The sequence below is a fragment of the Caenorhabditis elegans genome, chromosome V (assembly GCF_000002985.6).
Source record: "Caenorhabditis elegans chromosome V".
Classification (NCBI taxonomy): domain Eukaryota; kingdom Metazoa; phylum Nematoda; class Chromadorea; order Rhabditida; family Rhabditidae; genus Caenorhabditis; species Caenorhabditis elegans.
Genome location: NC_003283.11, coordinates 14,183,031 through 14,197,833, shown reverse-complemented (window position 1 = coordinate 14,197,833; position 14,803 = coordinate 14,183,031). Strand labels below are relative to the sequence as shown.

General features: G+C 34.5%; 3 protein-coding genes across 7 annotated transcripts; 1 reads left to right on the top strand and 2 right to left on the bottom strand.

Moving 5' to 3' along the window:
- Positions 1-134: 134 nt before the first annotated feature.
- Positions 135-3,388, bottom strand: atfs-1 (Stress activated transcription factor atfs-1; the record flags this gene model as incomplete). 4 transcript variants are annotated; one of them, NM_001029131.7, is made up of 8 exons in its annotated part: positions 135-530; positions 629-1,281; positions 1,415-1,501; positions 1,548-1,619; positions 2,706-2,861; positions 2,910-3,081; positions 3,131-3,201; positions 3,256-3,388. In NM_001029131.7, 8 exons carry the CDS (start codon positions 3,349-3,351, stop codon positions 413-415), a joined length of 1,425 nt encoding a protein of 474 aa, NP_001024302.1. The 4 variants fall into 4 exon arrangements, with proteins under 4 accessions (NP_001024302.1, NP_872160.1, NP_506515.1 ...); NM_182360.10 differs by having other exon boundaries at positions 142-530; positions 1,415-1,495; NM_074114.7 differs by having other exon boundaries at positions 142-530; positions 1,415-1,495; positions 2,706-3,081.
- A 2,284-nt stretch (positions 3,389-5,672) lies between these two features.
- Positions 5,673-12,148, bottom strand: ints-2 (INTegrator complex Subunit homolog). 2 transcript variants are annotated; one of them, NM_001269641.2, is made up of 17 exons: positions 12,005-12,148; positions 11,876-11,956; positions 11,460-11,832; positions 11,032-11,198; positions 10,880-10,984; positions 10,166-10,821; positions 10,022-10,118; positions 9,393-9,586; positions 9,104-9,347; positions 8,937-9,056; positions 8,398-8,496; positions 7,916-8,346; positions 7,713-7,859; positions 7,539-7,660; positions 6,310-6,572; positions 6,130-6,264; positions 5,673-6,074 (listed from the first exon to the last, which is right to left on the bottom strand). In NM_001269641.2, the coding sequence occupies exons 1-17, from the start codon at positions 12,047-12,049 to the stop codon at positions 5,895-5,897; spliced, it is 3,459 nt and encodes a 1,152-aa protein (NP_001256570.1). In that variant the 5' UTR covers positions 12,050-12,148; the 3' UTR covers positions 5,673-5,894. The 2 variants fall into 2 exon arrangements, with proteins under 2 accessions (NP_001256570.1, NP_001256569.1); NM_001269640.4 differs by having other exon boundaries at positions 7,539-7,672; positions 12,005-12,143.
- A 76-nt stretch (positions 12,149-12,224) lies between these two features.
- Positions 12,225-14,710, top strand: trm-1 (tRNA (guanine(26)-N(2))-dimethyltransferase). Its single transcript, NM_001392650.1, has 7 exons — positions 12,225-12,303; positions 12,347-12,443; positions 12,496-12,565; positions 12,613-12,918; positions 12,967-13,344; positions 13,811-14,309; positions 14,360-14,710. The coding sequence occupies exons 2-7, from the start codon at positions 12,365-12,367 to the stop codon at positions 14,606-14,608; spliced, it is 1,581 nt and encodes a 526-aa protein (NP_001379156.1). The 5' UTR covers positions 12,225-12,303; positions 12,347-12,364; the 3' UTR covers positions 14,609-14,710.
- Positions 14,711-14,803: the final 93 nt, after the last annotated feature.

Here is a 14,803-nt window from a genome sequence, read left to right as displayed (position 1 = left end):
TTTTTCTTAAAAGTTTACCGTCTCATGGCGATGATATTACATCGTGCAGCAGTGATGTTTGTGTAAAAATGTTACACAACTGCGTCACGAACACAAGAAAAATCATTGAAATGTTTTGACATTTGTGAAACAATTTTTAAAAAAATTATCATTCATTTTGAGTTGATTTTCTGATTGAGATGTGAGCAGTTTAGATTTGAGGAGTTGAAATTGGATGGGAAATTTGGGATCGAATACCCGTAACAAAAATACAAGAAATGGGCAGTTTTTGAGAGAAAAAAAAGATGGGGGAAAGGTTCTATGAAAAATGATCTACAGTTGGGTGAACAAAGGGAGAAAAACTATGTAACCAAAAAAAAAGTTAGCAAAACTGAAAAGAACAGAAAAAAAGAACAATTGTTTCGAATTCTGATTATTGAATAATGGCGCCCATTTTACGAAGCTCCTTTTTCATCGAGTTGATCTCACGCTTTAGTTGACGTTCTTTTTGAAGAAGAATTCGATTACGATCAGCTACTTCTTGGAACTCCCTGCAAAAATATTAAATTTTAGATATCTATCTGCTTTAAATTTTTAAAATTTAAAATTATATTTTTCAAGATTGCAAGTTTAAAATAAATATTCTTACATTTTTCTTCCCTTCTTCTCGGCTCGTTTCTTCTCTCTATACCGAACTGCTGCTATTCTATTCAACATTCGTCTTCGATCGGTTTCCTCGTCGACTGAAGGCTTCAGAACAACTCCACGTTTCTTAAACTTCTGATGTTCTTCTGGAAAATAGTCATCGGAAGCTGGCGTCCACGAACGTTCAGAATCACGACGCCGAAGATAAGTTGGCGTAGCAGATTTCCGATTGAGACGTGAACTTGTTCTTCTGGCTTCAGATGCTGGAATATAGTCTTCATCGTCATCATCTCTCTGCTGGATAAAGTCGTCGAAAACGTCTTCTTGTTTCGGAACACAAAGAAGAGGTCCAGAAGAGAAAAGATCAACATCATGGTGCATTCTGACAGGTGCTCGATGTTCTTGCTGCATTGGAGCTGATGGAGTTGACAGTCTCAAAAGATTCGACGCTGATGATGAAGAGCTCAGGTTGAAGCTGGGAAAGTGAGATGATGGTGGTGGAATCATCGGATCATAGAGGCTTATTCCAGAATCTGGAGATGAAGTTGACGAAGTCATCAACGAATCGGATGACGTCATTATCATGGGTTCTTCCTTGAAAAATGCTTCTGGACGCTTAAAAACGTCGTCGTCGCTCTCCAAGTAGTGATTCCATGCCTAAAAAATTTAAATTATTAATGATTTTCATTTAAAATTAATTTTTAAAGGTCACTAATATTTTGAACACTCCAAGAAAAAACGAAAAAGTGTTAAGTGTAATATTAGCAAGAAATTATTTTCCAAGTCATACCTCCCAATCGACAGCTTTCGATTCTTGCTCAATGTCCATTTCGAACTTTGACAATTTTCGATCTTGTGGTGGCATTCCGTACTGAAACTATTTCAATCATAGAATCAGTTCTTGGATTAGGGGAAAAAGATACCTCATCTATTCGGGAAGTTCCCGTTAGCTGATCGATCGCCGATTTTGATGGTGATTGGAAGAGCGGGGAGCCCTGAAAAGAGAGCAGATTAGCATGCGGGAAAGTGGGTGGTGTGATGTTATTTTTTTGTATTTTTTATGTTATAATTCAGGGTTTTTGCTTTATTAGGATCAAAATGCATGCTGTCGAAAACCCGGATTTTCATACCGAGAATTTTCAAAATTTTCGCTAAAATGACCAAATTTTAGCTTAAAGGTGGAGTAGAGTCGAAATTTTTTGCTTTAAATGACAGAAAATAGACCCTAATAACCGAATATAACTGTAAAAAAATTCAAAAAAAATTTCTAAATTTTTTGAGATTTTTTCAATTTTTCAAAAATCAAAGAAACGGTCGAATTGAATTCCCGCGCAAATGAATGTCGCCATTTTTTATATTTTCGTGTTTTCTGGCTAAATTCGTCGGTTTTTCTTAATTTTTTCTTTTACATTTGATCTCAAAAAAAGCACCGTTTGCCAATTTTTCGAACATTTTTCCGTGAAGATAACTTGATAACCGAAAAAGTGTCTGAAAAATTGAAAAACGTTGTTTCAAATCAAATATAAAAGAAAAACTTAATAAAAACCGGTAAATTCAGCCAGAAAACACGAAAATATCAAAAATAACGTCACTAATTTGAGCGGGAATTCAAATTTAATTCGGCCGTTTTTTTGATTTTTGAAAAATTGAAAAAAAAACTATTAAAAAATTTTAGAAAATTTTTAAAAATAAAAAATTTTTGGACTTTACTGCACCTTTAATTCTCCAATTTTGTTAACTTCCAGCAGCCGGAAATTAATTTTAATTTTCCTTTGATTATTGTCTTATTTTTAATGTTTCTCGTGTTTTTTTTGTGTTGATTTCGGCTTTAAATGCACATAAATCAACCAAAAAAAAAAGAAAAACTAATTTTAGGCGGCTTAAAGTTGGCAAAATTGGAGATTTCAGCTAAATTTGATTTTTTTTCGAAAATTTTAAAAACTCTCGTTATGAAAGGTCTTTTTGGGGGATTTTTAGTCGGCAATGCGAAAAAGATTCGATTAGAAACACACAAATCGAAATTAATGGTTAGTTTTTGTTGTATAAATCTGCACAATGGTTAAGAACTATTTTTCCCGTACCATATTATCTCCAAAATTGGAGAAATCATGCATTGTTTCTGTTGTACTTGAATGCGTGGGCGGCTGCTGACATGTCTGCTGTTGTTGCTGATGACCATGTGGATGTCCAACACTGCTACCATTCTGCCATGAGTCGGTCGGTCGCCATGCTTCCAGCTCAAAACAATCAGTTGATTTTCCCAATCTAGGATCTCTGCCGCAAACCGTCACGTTTTTTCCCTCCCAGAACTGATCGAGTTCCAGCTCGTCTGATGGTGCAGGACACGGAGCCCGAGGCTTAGTGTGCCATGAGTCGAGGTCCAGTAGCTCGAGCTCTTTGATGACTTCATCGTCGTCCATGGGTACGCCGAGGAATGGATCATTTCCGAAGCTGGTCCTGTAAGCTTATATTTTTCTTGATTTGAATTTTTTCGCGCAATTCTCACGTTCTATGCCTCACTGAATCGGAGAAGCTGTGCGCAAAACTGGTCAGCTGGTCATTGATCGGTGCGGTTACCTGAAAAACATTTTTCATGTCAAAAATAATATTTTTCTGCAACAAAAAGCAAACCTTCAACGGCTGCTGATAGATGTTATCTCTGCGGAACGGACAATTTGACACAGCCTGGGCACCAAAAGTTGTGAGACGTCCCACACGGGAAAACATTTTGATGGTACTGTTTCAGATGGAATGAAGAGTTTGGCTGAAAAAGGAAAAATAGGTTAGAATATTGAGAAATATGGAAGTGGTATGAGGTCAGAATGAGGGATATATGTGTAAAGCATATCATATTTCATATATCAGATGACAAAAGGCGAAAGGAGGCGGTTTCTATTAAAATTGGAGATATTTTAAAATATTTTAAACGATGGAATTTAAAAAGAAACTGATATTTTTGAAATATTTCAAAAGAAAAATTAATTAAATTTGTGGGTTTTTGGGTCCTGAAACGACTGAAAAATCCCATAAATTTGTATAAATAACTATTATCGAATGTTTTGGGTGTTTGTATCACGTTAAATCTTTGATTCAGACACAAGTTTTAAGGCATTAAAAAAATCAACAAAATTCAGATTTTAACGAAAATTTGTTTTTTTTTTTCGAAATTTTGACTCGCCATAAAAATTGTTGGATTTTTTCAAGAAGTCTCGTCATAAAATTAGGTTGTTTCTGGCAGTTTCACTGTATTTGAACCAAAAATCCTTTTTTTGCAGCGAACCATTATGGGGATTTCTAAACATTGATTTTTGCAAGAAAAATCTATAAAAACTGATGAAAATCGAAAGAAAATTCAAAATTGCATAGAAAAGCCTAGAAGCTTCCATCATGCAAATTGCATCATGACTCACATTGGCAGTGCTCTATACCACCATTGGACCGAAAAAGTAGTGTAATTAAGATTTAATAATCGATTTCTACACCATAGACAATTCACAATTGACCGTCGAACCAACCACATCGCACAAAAAAAAAGATTTTGATAAGGTGAACAAGTGAGTGAGAGAGAGAAAGTGCGTCTGTCGCAGAGGAGAGATAGAGAAGAGACGCAGACGGAGAGACAGTCGGGAACATTGGGCAAGAAGCGGAGAATGGCAGAGAACGTGATGGAGAGGAGGAGTCTAACGGGCGGTCGTAGAGGTTCTGAAGGAGGTTTCAATGGATTGCACAAAGGTGAAGAAGCTGGAGGTTCTAAAAAAGAGCAAAGACAAACGAATTTGTGTGCGACGATTTTGTGTTCTGTGCTCGAATTTTATGAAAATCGTTTTACACTTTTCGAAAAGATAATAAATAAATATTTGAACTGTTCTCTGCGACCAAAATTTTTGCAAAATTCAAGGATCTATAAATTAATTTCAGTAATACATAGTTTCATATGATAAAATTTCATGACATTTTTTCTTCAAAAAATAACTTTGCAAGCAAAACACAAATTTTACAAAGAAAAAACCCCCAAACAAAGGGAAAACTGAGAAAAAAATGCGGAAACAATAAAAAAAATAAACTTCCATGCATACTTTTACAGTATCCTTAAAGGCGCATGGACGTTTTGAAACTCGCGCGTCAAGACCCACCTTTAAAAATCGTTGACAATCCTTTAGACCGTTACGGTACTTTGCTTTTTTGTCCTTTTATTATTTTTAATAAATATTTATTACAATTGTTTTTCAATGTGAAAATTTATTGGAAAACTAGCAACAAAAAACCGAAAGACATAAATATTTATAAAATGTATATATTAACACTGAAAGAAAACAAATAAACCTTCAATCACCTTGTTTTTTCGAAATTAAAAAATTCATCAGTAAAGTTTATGACAAATGTGTCATTCGAGATATTGCAAATTGTTTGTTTGTCACTCTTGTAATCTGGATTGAAGAACTTTGCCATTTGAACAGGATTAAAGTTATGAGTAAACTTGAGGCTTTCCAAGTTTTCAGATTTTTTGATAATTTAAAAAAGATACCAATTAAATTGAAGAAGAAGCAATAACTCAGTATAATAACTCAAGAAACAATAACAGCTATAGCTCTCGTGTCGATTTATGGGCTCGAATTCGGCATAAAATGAATTTATTTTCGAATAGAGACATCGATATTCCATTTTTACTCGTTTATTTAAAACTTTTTAAAAAATTCTATCGATAAATAAATGGTTTTAATTCATTCTCAAAAATCGAGCCCGTAAATCGACATAAACGCTACAGTAGTCATTTAAAGAATTACTGTAGTTTTCGTTACTAGATATTTTGCGCGTCAAATATGATGCGCAATACGCATTCTCAGGATTATTGTATTACCCTAATAACATTCTCAGAATATTGTATTACCCTAATAACGTAAGATCTTTTCGGTTTTAGAATTAATTGTATTGACAATTCAATTGCTGTAGAGCGGCCTGTAGAAGTAAATTTTTTTTTCCAGGGTTGCAATGAGCTCATTTCTACAAGTTGACTCTTAACGCAAGCGCAAAACTAGCAAAAAATCAATGATTTGAATCGGGATAATTTATTTCATAAAGACAAAAGTGAAAGAAACGAGATTAGGAACCCGTTAAACGTGAATGGGAATCTTGTACATTTGCAGGTGTAACTTCGAAAGAAAATAAGGAGTTAATACAAAATTAAATATAAATACTAAAATAAAAGAAACATAAAAACAATAGAGACGATAATAAAAGTTGAAAATTTAATAAAAAGATAAACATAATTTTTAAAGTCGTTCACGTGCCGAATTCCTATCCAAAAACGAGGAAATTTTCGCGATAAGTTGATATTCTTCATGTCGTGGATCTCCAGCCAACATTCCACATCTCACTGCAAGCCGATTTTTCGCAGCTGTTGCGACACGAGTCAGAAGACGATTGATACTATCAGCAAGTGATGGAAACTCCTGAAAAAGGTTTTTTAATAAAAATAAATTTAAAATTTAATTTCAATTAACTTACGACAGCTAGAAGCATGAGAGCCGGCGCCACATGTTTCCATAATTTGTATGAAGAAGGAAGTTCACCATGCTTATGAAGTGAATGAACAATGTCACATACAACACGAGCTGTCTCCAGCGACTCACGAACTCGGTACTGAAAGTTTAAATAATTTTTAGAAACTTTCAATTTTTAAAGAACCTTTCTACATATCTCCGCAGCAAATACCACTGCGAAAAATCTTCGTTGCTGTTCAGGAAGTGTGAGCATTTCAAGGATCAGACCATTTCCAGCGAATAGAGCTGGAATCCCTTCGACTAGATCACGAACTTGACGAAGTGGAAAGCGTTGATGAAGAACGACTCGAATGAGACCTTCATAATCCAAAAATGTTCGATGAATATATTCACAGGCAATACGACGGATTTGTCGACGTTTTTCGAGGAGGGAGAAGTCAGATGGATCTGAAATTTATTAATTAAACATTTTTCCAATTATTTTAATATAATTGGGTAGAAAATTGTCAAATTTCGCTATTCAACAAAAATAAATACGGTAACCGGTCTCGACTAGAAAAGCTTTTTCTAAATGAGAAAATGTGTGCGCCTTTAAAGAGTACTGTACTTTTGAATTCTTGTTTCTGCGGTATTTTCAAAATTTCTGTTTTTATTGTCATTTTTTAAAGTATTTTTGGATAAGTAAATATTAATTATTAGAAAACTAAGAAAAATAAAGAAAACATGGTAACGAGAAGTACAGTACTCCTTTAAGGCGCACGCCCTGTTGCAATACATAAATAATTGTCGTGATGAGACCAATGGTATCGTCTAAAATATTTCGATTTTTTTGTTGTTGAAAATTGAAAAATTAAAAATCGAAAAACTGGAAAAATTGTAAGGATCAAAAAATGTACGGAAAAGAACAAAAAAAAACTATGGATTTATCTGAAATATGTCGGTTTTTTAAATGTAAAAATTGATACAGTCTCTTGAAAAATAGACAAATTGCCAAAAATTATATTTTAATAAGAATATGTTCTAAAATCAAAAAATGAAAATTTATTAGTTTTTTTGAAATTGCTAGCCTACAGCCAGGATCGATGTGTTCGTTTTACGATTTTTTTATAAAGTCGAAAAATCGAAAATTTGTCGTTTTTCGATTTTCAATTTTTCAATGTTTCGCATTTTTTTTCGATTTTTCTTTTTAGAAGAAATTTTTATGTTTTTTTTCTCATCAAGTTAAACAAAATTAGATTTTTAAAAATCATTTTAAAAAACTTTATGGTTAATTTTCTGAACATTTTTTTCGATTTTTCGATTATCCAGAGAATCGAAAATTTTCGTTTTTCGATTTTTAATTTTTTGATTTTTCGATTTTCACTGAAAAATATGGAAAAATCGAAAAATGTCACTCTTGCCCTGGAACCTTACCATCTTTCATTCGCTTTGAATCACAAACTTCAATTAGAGCATGAATGAGAACACTGTGCTGTGTATCTAGATAAGAGCCCGTTAGCAGCTCTTTTTCCTTTCGATCCAATTCGAGACAATAGCTGGAAAATGAACTTTTGGCGGTGGTGAATCTCTGTTCATTCAGACACTTACAGAGTATTTTTATGTGCAATTGCAGAAGCCATCGCCTTGTGTTGAATCTCCATTGTTTTGAGACGATTTTCGATTCGAACCATTTTACTGAAGAAGTTTAGAGCTCGCACGAAACAATTAAAATGTGGAGGTGATGAGAGAATACGTCTGGAACACAAATTTATAAACTTTGTTTTAGAATTAAAAAATTCTTGTGAGCAAACCTGTCACATCTGAAAAGTAACGATGGAATTTTGATAATATCATCCAATACAATATCTTCATCGTTTCGAATCCATGCAATTGTTGATTGTTGAAACAGGGAAAATGGATCAAGTTGTTCATATCGATCGAAAATTGCCATTAAAGGTTGTTCGAAGCCTTGCGGAGTTGATGAATTCAGTGACTCCATAAAGATGTCGATAATGATGGGAAGTGAAGCCAATTGCATTCTCACACTACTTCGATTGATCACTTCTAATATAATTTTAATATTCTTGATATCTTTTAATTTATTTATTCGTTGATTGATATTGCTACCAAATTGTTCTTCCTCGATTACTTCTGCTGATGCATTTTCATGATTTTCAGCCACAATTTGCATTGATTCTGGAGTTGGCAGAGAATACGAAAATAGAACTGCAGCTCTGGCGGTCTTGAAAATTTCAAAAATTGAAATAGAGAAAAGTTGGCGAAAAAAACCTACAATCTTGGATCTCACATTCTCAAACTTTTCGTGCTGATATTCCATAACTGAGAGTATGTAACGAACTGGTAGCTTGAGGAAGATAGACTTGTCGTACAGCTGAAAATGAAATTTTAGTTGAACTGTAAAAAATTAGACTCGAAGTAGCCCAAATCGACCCGAATTTCATGATGAGACGTCTTGTAAATATTTCAAAAAAAAAATTAAGATGGTTCAACAAAATGTTGAAAAAACACCGATTTTAAGCTAAATTCTCAAATTTTGACGATTTTTCAGTGTAGCAGAAACCAGAGATAAGTTGTTTTTAGTTCTTTATTATGCGGAGTTTGTTGTTGAAGACCGAATATGAGTCCAAATTAAACACGAAACTTGAAAAAATTAATTTTTGGTTTCTCTAACACTTACAAATTGGCAAAATCTGTGAATTTACCAAAATGGGTATTTTCAAAATTTTGAACCAACTCAACCTTTGTAAAATCATTTTGAGTGTATTAGGGAAATGACCAAAATTGCGCTACTCCAATTTCAAATTTAATTACCGAATTTCGAAGAGACGCATCATGACGTTGAGCTGCTTCCCTGTACGAGCAAATGTAAAATAGGACGAAAAGCCGTTTCGGAATCGTACGAGAATCGAATACATCGCCAGTGAAGGTGTTCTGAAATTCAGTAATTTTTTTTGTAAAAATCAAAATCTTATTCTAACCTTAATAAATTCCTCACTCAGACCTTTTCCTTTGGAATGAGCAGAACTATGTGCAAATCCATCAACAACTTCTGCTAAAAGTTGCGAAGCAGGCAGTGTTATATTATCCAATTGTTCTTCCAACCATGACCTAATATTTATCTGGAATGTCTTATAAACCCCCGCAGCTTGAAGTGCATGAATTGTTCGAAGAGCGTACGAGCTCTCGCCATTAGAGCATTTTGTGACAAGTTGGCAAATACTTCTGAAAGTTGAAATTGTGCTGTAAATTCCAAACTCTAGGTTTTACCGCTTAGCAACCTCCATTTCTGTCATGCAACGTGATGTGAAAGTGTTTTTCAGTACAAGAACGTGATTCTGACGATTAACAAGCTCAACTTTTTGTTTCATTCCATAACTTGCAAACTCCGAAAGCTCTTCGATTCGAGAAGACATTATACACGAGTGAACATATATCAGATGCGATCCAAATGCTGATGTGACCTGAAAAAATCGGAAAATTTTTATTTATAATTAAGTTTTTTAAAAGGGTGTCTTCTGATTTTTCATAAAAGGTAATTTTGAAAAATCATATGATTTAAAAGACAGGGAACAGGTTAATTACCTAATATAATTGTTAAAATAATTTAGAATGTTTAATTTTCTATAATTTAGAGCAAAATATTTGTTTTGACCCTACTGCACCTCTAAAAAATTTCGATTAATCTGAAAATAGCGTTAAAATATGTCTTTTCATATTAAAATAATAGGTTTTTGAAAATGTTTTTTCTATGTTAACTTTTTAAACATTTTTTCCGATTTTTATGTATATAAATATTCGTTTTTCGACTCTTTTTCTAATTTTTTTTAATTCGACATAATCTCCTCCATAATTGAATATTTAGAGCAAGATCTTGTAGAGCTGTAGCCGAACGATACCTTTTCCCCTGCCAGAACTCTCCTTCTTGACACATCAAGCCAATTTTCAACAGCTCGATCTGGTGGTTGAACTGCTCCCGTTTGATTAGGCGGATATCTGGATAAATTTTAATTAATTAAAAACTAACATCTTTTCTAGATTACTGTGTGAAAAACGGGACGGCGAGCAGCGCAGACAGTACAAAACATTCATGAGCATCTCCGAATGGACTGGGCTCTACAGCAGTCCTTTGGGAAACCGGTATTGGTCTTTGAGCCGATTGTGTTGATTCAGGATCCGAATCAGGAACAACAGAATCTTGTGAACAGTGAGCTTCTTCACGAAAACTCAAATCCATGGCTTCATCCATACCAGATATTGAATCAGCAGAGTGTAATATTGAGGATGATGGATTTGCATCAGTTCTAAACAAAAATCTAGTGACAGTAATAATTTCTAGTTCAGTCCAAGGTTCCAATGCAGAGTTCATAAGTTCCACGAGACAATATGAAAGACGAGTGCACCATGGAGCAGTTCCCATTTCAGAAAATGATGTGGATTCGGGACGTGGCGAAATAACAGTATCTGCCATATTGAGAAGACGTGCAATTATTAGTGGAAGAACTTGTCGATTGGAACTTCGAATTACCATTTTGTATATTATGGTTTCTTTATCTGTCAAAAGTGGTTCCATGAATTCTAAAAACTGTCTATCATTCAAATGATCAACAGCTAATCTGCATGCAAAAACACAATCCGATCGTTTTTCGGAATATTTTTCGATTATTCGGCGTGCAAAGTATGGATATAGTTCGACGATCTGAAAATATCTACTTTAAAACTTGAAATAGTTTTTTTAATTTAATGTGAAAGCTTACTTTTCCTATAACCAAATTTCTATATCTTGTACGATTTCCTGGTGTTGGATTGTTAGTCAGAATATTGACAATTGTGACCAAATTTTCAGGCGTTTCGATTATAAGCTGAAATATTTTGAATTTTTCATGACAACGCGAGAAAATGAACCAACATTTTCAATGACATCTGGTCCGTGTTCAAAGAGAAGTGCATTTATAATTTCTTCGACTGTGAGTAGCGATGGAAGATAATTCTGAAGCATCAATATTTGATTTGATATCTTTTCCACTGATAATCGATCGATCCATGTTGGTTGTGAAGACATTGATGCGTCGTTGTCTGGAAGTTATTTGGATTTCATTCAAATAATCATTTCGCATTTTCCTTGGAACTATGGGTGAGCGGCAATTCTTCAAGATTACCTATTACAGCTAGGTATTTAATTTTGCCGAATTGCCGGAAACAAATTTCCCAATTGGAACATTCAGTGCCACGAGTTTTTTCAGGCTTATTGTATTCTTTATATGCAATTCAGTTCATTTCCACCTATGCAGCAGATATATCTAATTTGTGAAATTCGAATCCTACGTAGTTACATACGTTTTTGAATATCCCTAACTAAATCCACGATTTCATCGATAAATGTGTCTTTATCTTTTTTCAACATCATTTCTTCAGTCATTTCTACTTCCATTGGTTCTCCGGCTCCTTCTATTCCTCGGCTATTTCCTCGTTTTCTTTGATGAAACGCTGGAGATGAACCTCCATCCGATGATCCTTCAATATCTGATGCCCCATCTAAGTTTTGCGATCCCGATGGCCTATTTAGAGATGCAACTCCGCGAGTTTGCCTACTCAAAATATTGAGTCGTTTTAGTCGTGATGCTACTAGATTCCAATCGACTTTTGCGTGAATTGAGGAATGAATAGTACATGGATCCAAAACTGTGATCAACGGAGCCAGGAGTGCATCCTGAAAAATATAAAATTATGAATGTATTGTAATATTCTCCTACCGGCAAATCAGGATTAACTTTCCCAACACTTGATTGAACAGCAGCAATCTCGAAGTAATTTTTCTTTCTTTCCCAAAAATTCTGAAAGTTAAATAATTTTAATTTCAGCGAATTTCAGGAGTAGCTTACATTTATTCGAGGAGTCAAGCATTTTTCTGCTTTTTCTACCTCCATGACACTGAAATTTGTGTATTCCGCCTCAATTAAAATGGTTTTCTGACGAAAGAAACGTCTAAAAATGTGTGCAGAAAAATGTTTTTTGCGAAAAGGGAAGAAACGCAAGTGCGCTCCAATCACAACTTTTCTCGTGTTGTCCTCTCGGAGTTCTCTAATTCGTATTCGCTTTAATTTAATCAAGGACAAAAACGTTTTTTATTCTTCCTTCGCGCAGTATTTTTTCCCGAATTTTGCAAATAAAAAGTAGAAAGGCAAGCACTGCACATTTAATCTTAAAAAAATCTCAGTTTTTAGCAAATTTCGCGGTATAAAATGACCGAGAATGTCAATTCATCTGGAGATTCGGCAATAAAAAGCGAAGATAAAGAAGAAGTGACAGTTATTCAGGAAGGTTTGTTTTGAGTTCAAATAGAATTAAAAACAAATTAAACATTTTATTTTAGGACAGGCAAAAGTAGGTTTCCATGGACCAGTTTTCTATAATCCAGTTCAGGAGTTTAATCGCGATTTGACGTGAGTTTGTGTCTGAATCTCAGTATTTTAAGGAAATTATCTTTCAGAGTAACAGTTCTTCGTCAATTTTCTGCTGATCATCAAAAATGGGCAGAGGAACAGAAGCAATTGAAAACAGAAGAAGAACCTCCGAAAAAGAAAAATAAATTGGCTATCAATGAAGATGGCAAAATCCGAATTCTCGATGCGCTTTCTGCTTCGGGACTGCGAGCATTGCGTTTTTCGAAAGAAGTTCCCAATGTGGGATTCATTATGGCAAATGATTTCTCCGATAACGCAGTTGCTTCAATTCAAGAAAATGTGAAATTGAATGGAGTCGAGGATATAGTTGAAGCACATTTCGGAGATGCAGTGTAAATTAGTTTTTCTTGATTCGAACTTTAATCTAAAATTAATTTCAGTATGACAATGATGGAACATCGCGGTATTGATAAACGATTCCATGCTGTTGACCTGGATCCATATGGAACTGCTTCCACATTTCTAGACTCGGCAGTCCAATGTGTCGCTGATCGTGGAATTCTGATGGTTACGTGCACTGACATGGCTGTTTTATGCGGAAACACTCCAGAAGCATGCTACAACAAATACGATGCAGTTACCACTAGAATGAAGTGTTGTCATGAAGTTGGACTTCGGATTTTACTTCGAGCAATTGATTCTGCAGCCAATCGTTATACAAGATATATTGAGCCATTGGTGTCGATTTCCGTTGATTTTTACGTTCGAGTTTTTGTCAGGGTACACACAGGAGCTTTTCAAGCGAAGCAGAGTGGAACGTGAGTTGACAGAAAATTTAAGTTTCAAAATAGCTAGATTTAAATTTAATGAAGAAAATTTTCAAAATTGTGAAAAAAACAACTATTTTTAGCTAAAATCTCCAATTTTGTCAATTTTTCTGTTTCAAAGCTGTTGGAAATTAACTTTTACTATATCTCACATTATTTTATTAATTAATGGATATTTAAAGCCGATAGGTAACCAATATCATTATTTGATACCTATCGACTTAAAAAGTGCATAAATTTATAGAGTAACGAGATTAACGATGAAATTATGCAATAGATGATAATAATCAAGTAAAGGTTAATTGACAACCACTGCGAAAGGAAAAGTTGGCAAAACTACAGGTTTTAATTAAAACCAGCTCATTTTCCCGAATTTTTGAACCGACATTGGTTCAAAATCAAGACCGTAAATCCATTAGTTCTCCTTTAATTAGTTAACATTAAATTATATTTTTAGGAAAGTCGGAACTGTGCTTGTATGCTCTGGATGTCATTCAATGGAGCCATTAGTACTGCTTAAACGAGGAGAAGGAAATCAACAAAGCAAATATTCAATTCCAACAGTCCGTCATTCAATCTCTGGTCCAGGCAATCGATGCATCCATTGCTTACTTCCACTCCACCAAATTGGTCCAATTTATCTTGCTCCAATTCACAGCAAACCGTTCGTCACTTCCCTTCTGGAACGTCTGAAATCTACTCCTGAAGCTGAAAGACTTGGAACTCACGGACGTCTTCAAGGTGTTCTTACGATGGTCAATGAAGAACTGGATGATGTTTTATATTATGAGCACAACCAAATGGCGAATGTTGTGAAAGTTTCCGTTCCAAAATCTCAAAGTGTGAGATCTGCGATTTTAAATGCCGGTTTCAAAGTTTCTGGATCTCACTGTAATCCCCGTGCAATCAAAACAAATGCTCCGATGCACTTGCTATGGGATATTTATAGACAAGTTGTAAGTCTCATAAAAACAGTATACGATTCACAAATAAATGTTTTTTCCAGGCTAAAGACACAAGTGTGGATCGCGAGAAGCGTCTGGCCAAAGAATCAGCAGGATATCACATTCTCGGACAACCCATCACCAACACAGTCAACTTCACTCTTCACCCAGGAGCCATCGAACAGGCCAAGAAAGAGAACCTTGTACGGTTCCAATGCAATAAAGGGAAGAATTGGGGCCCTCGCCAGAAAGCAAAAGGATCAGTGAACTCGACGAAGGCAGGATTTCAATTGACCGAGCACAAGGAATAATTTTTAATTTTTAAAATTGTTTTTTTATGAGCGTATTTTATTTTTCAAGTTATATTGTTGTGTTTTTTGTTGTTGCAGTTTGGATAAATATATCCTCTTCTTATTTAGCGCACTTCTACTTATTTTCAGATTGAGGAAAAATCGATTAACATTAGATTCCAAAGGGATTCCCACATTAGTAATTCATCAGCCAAA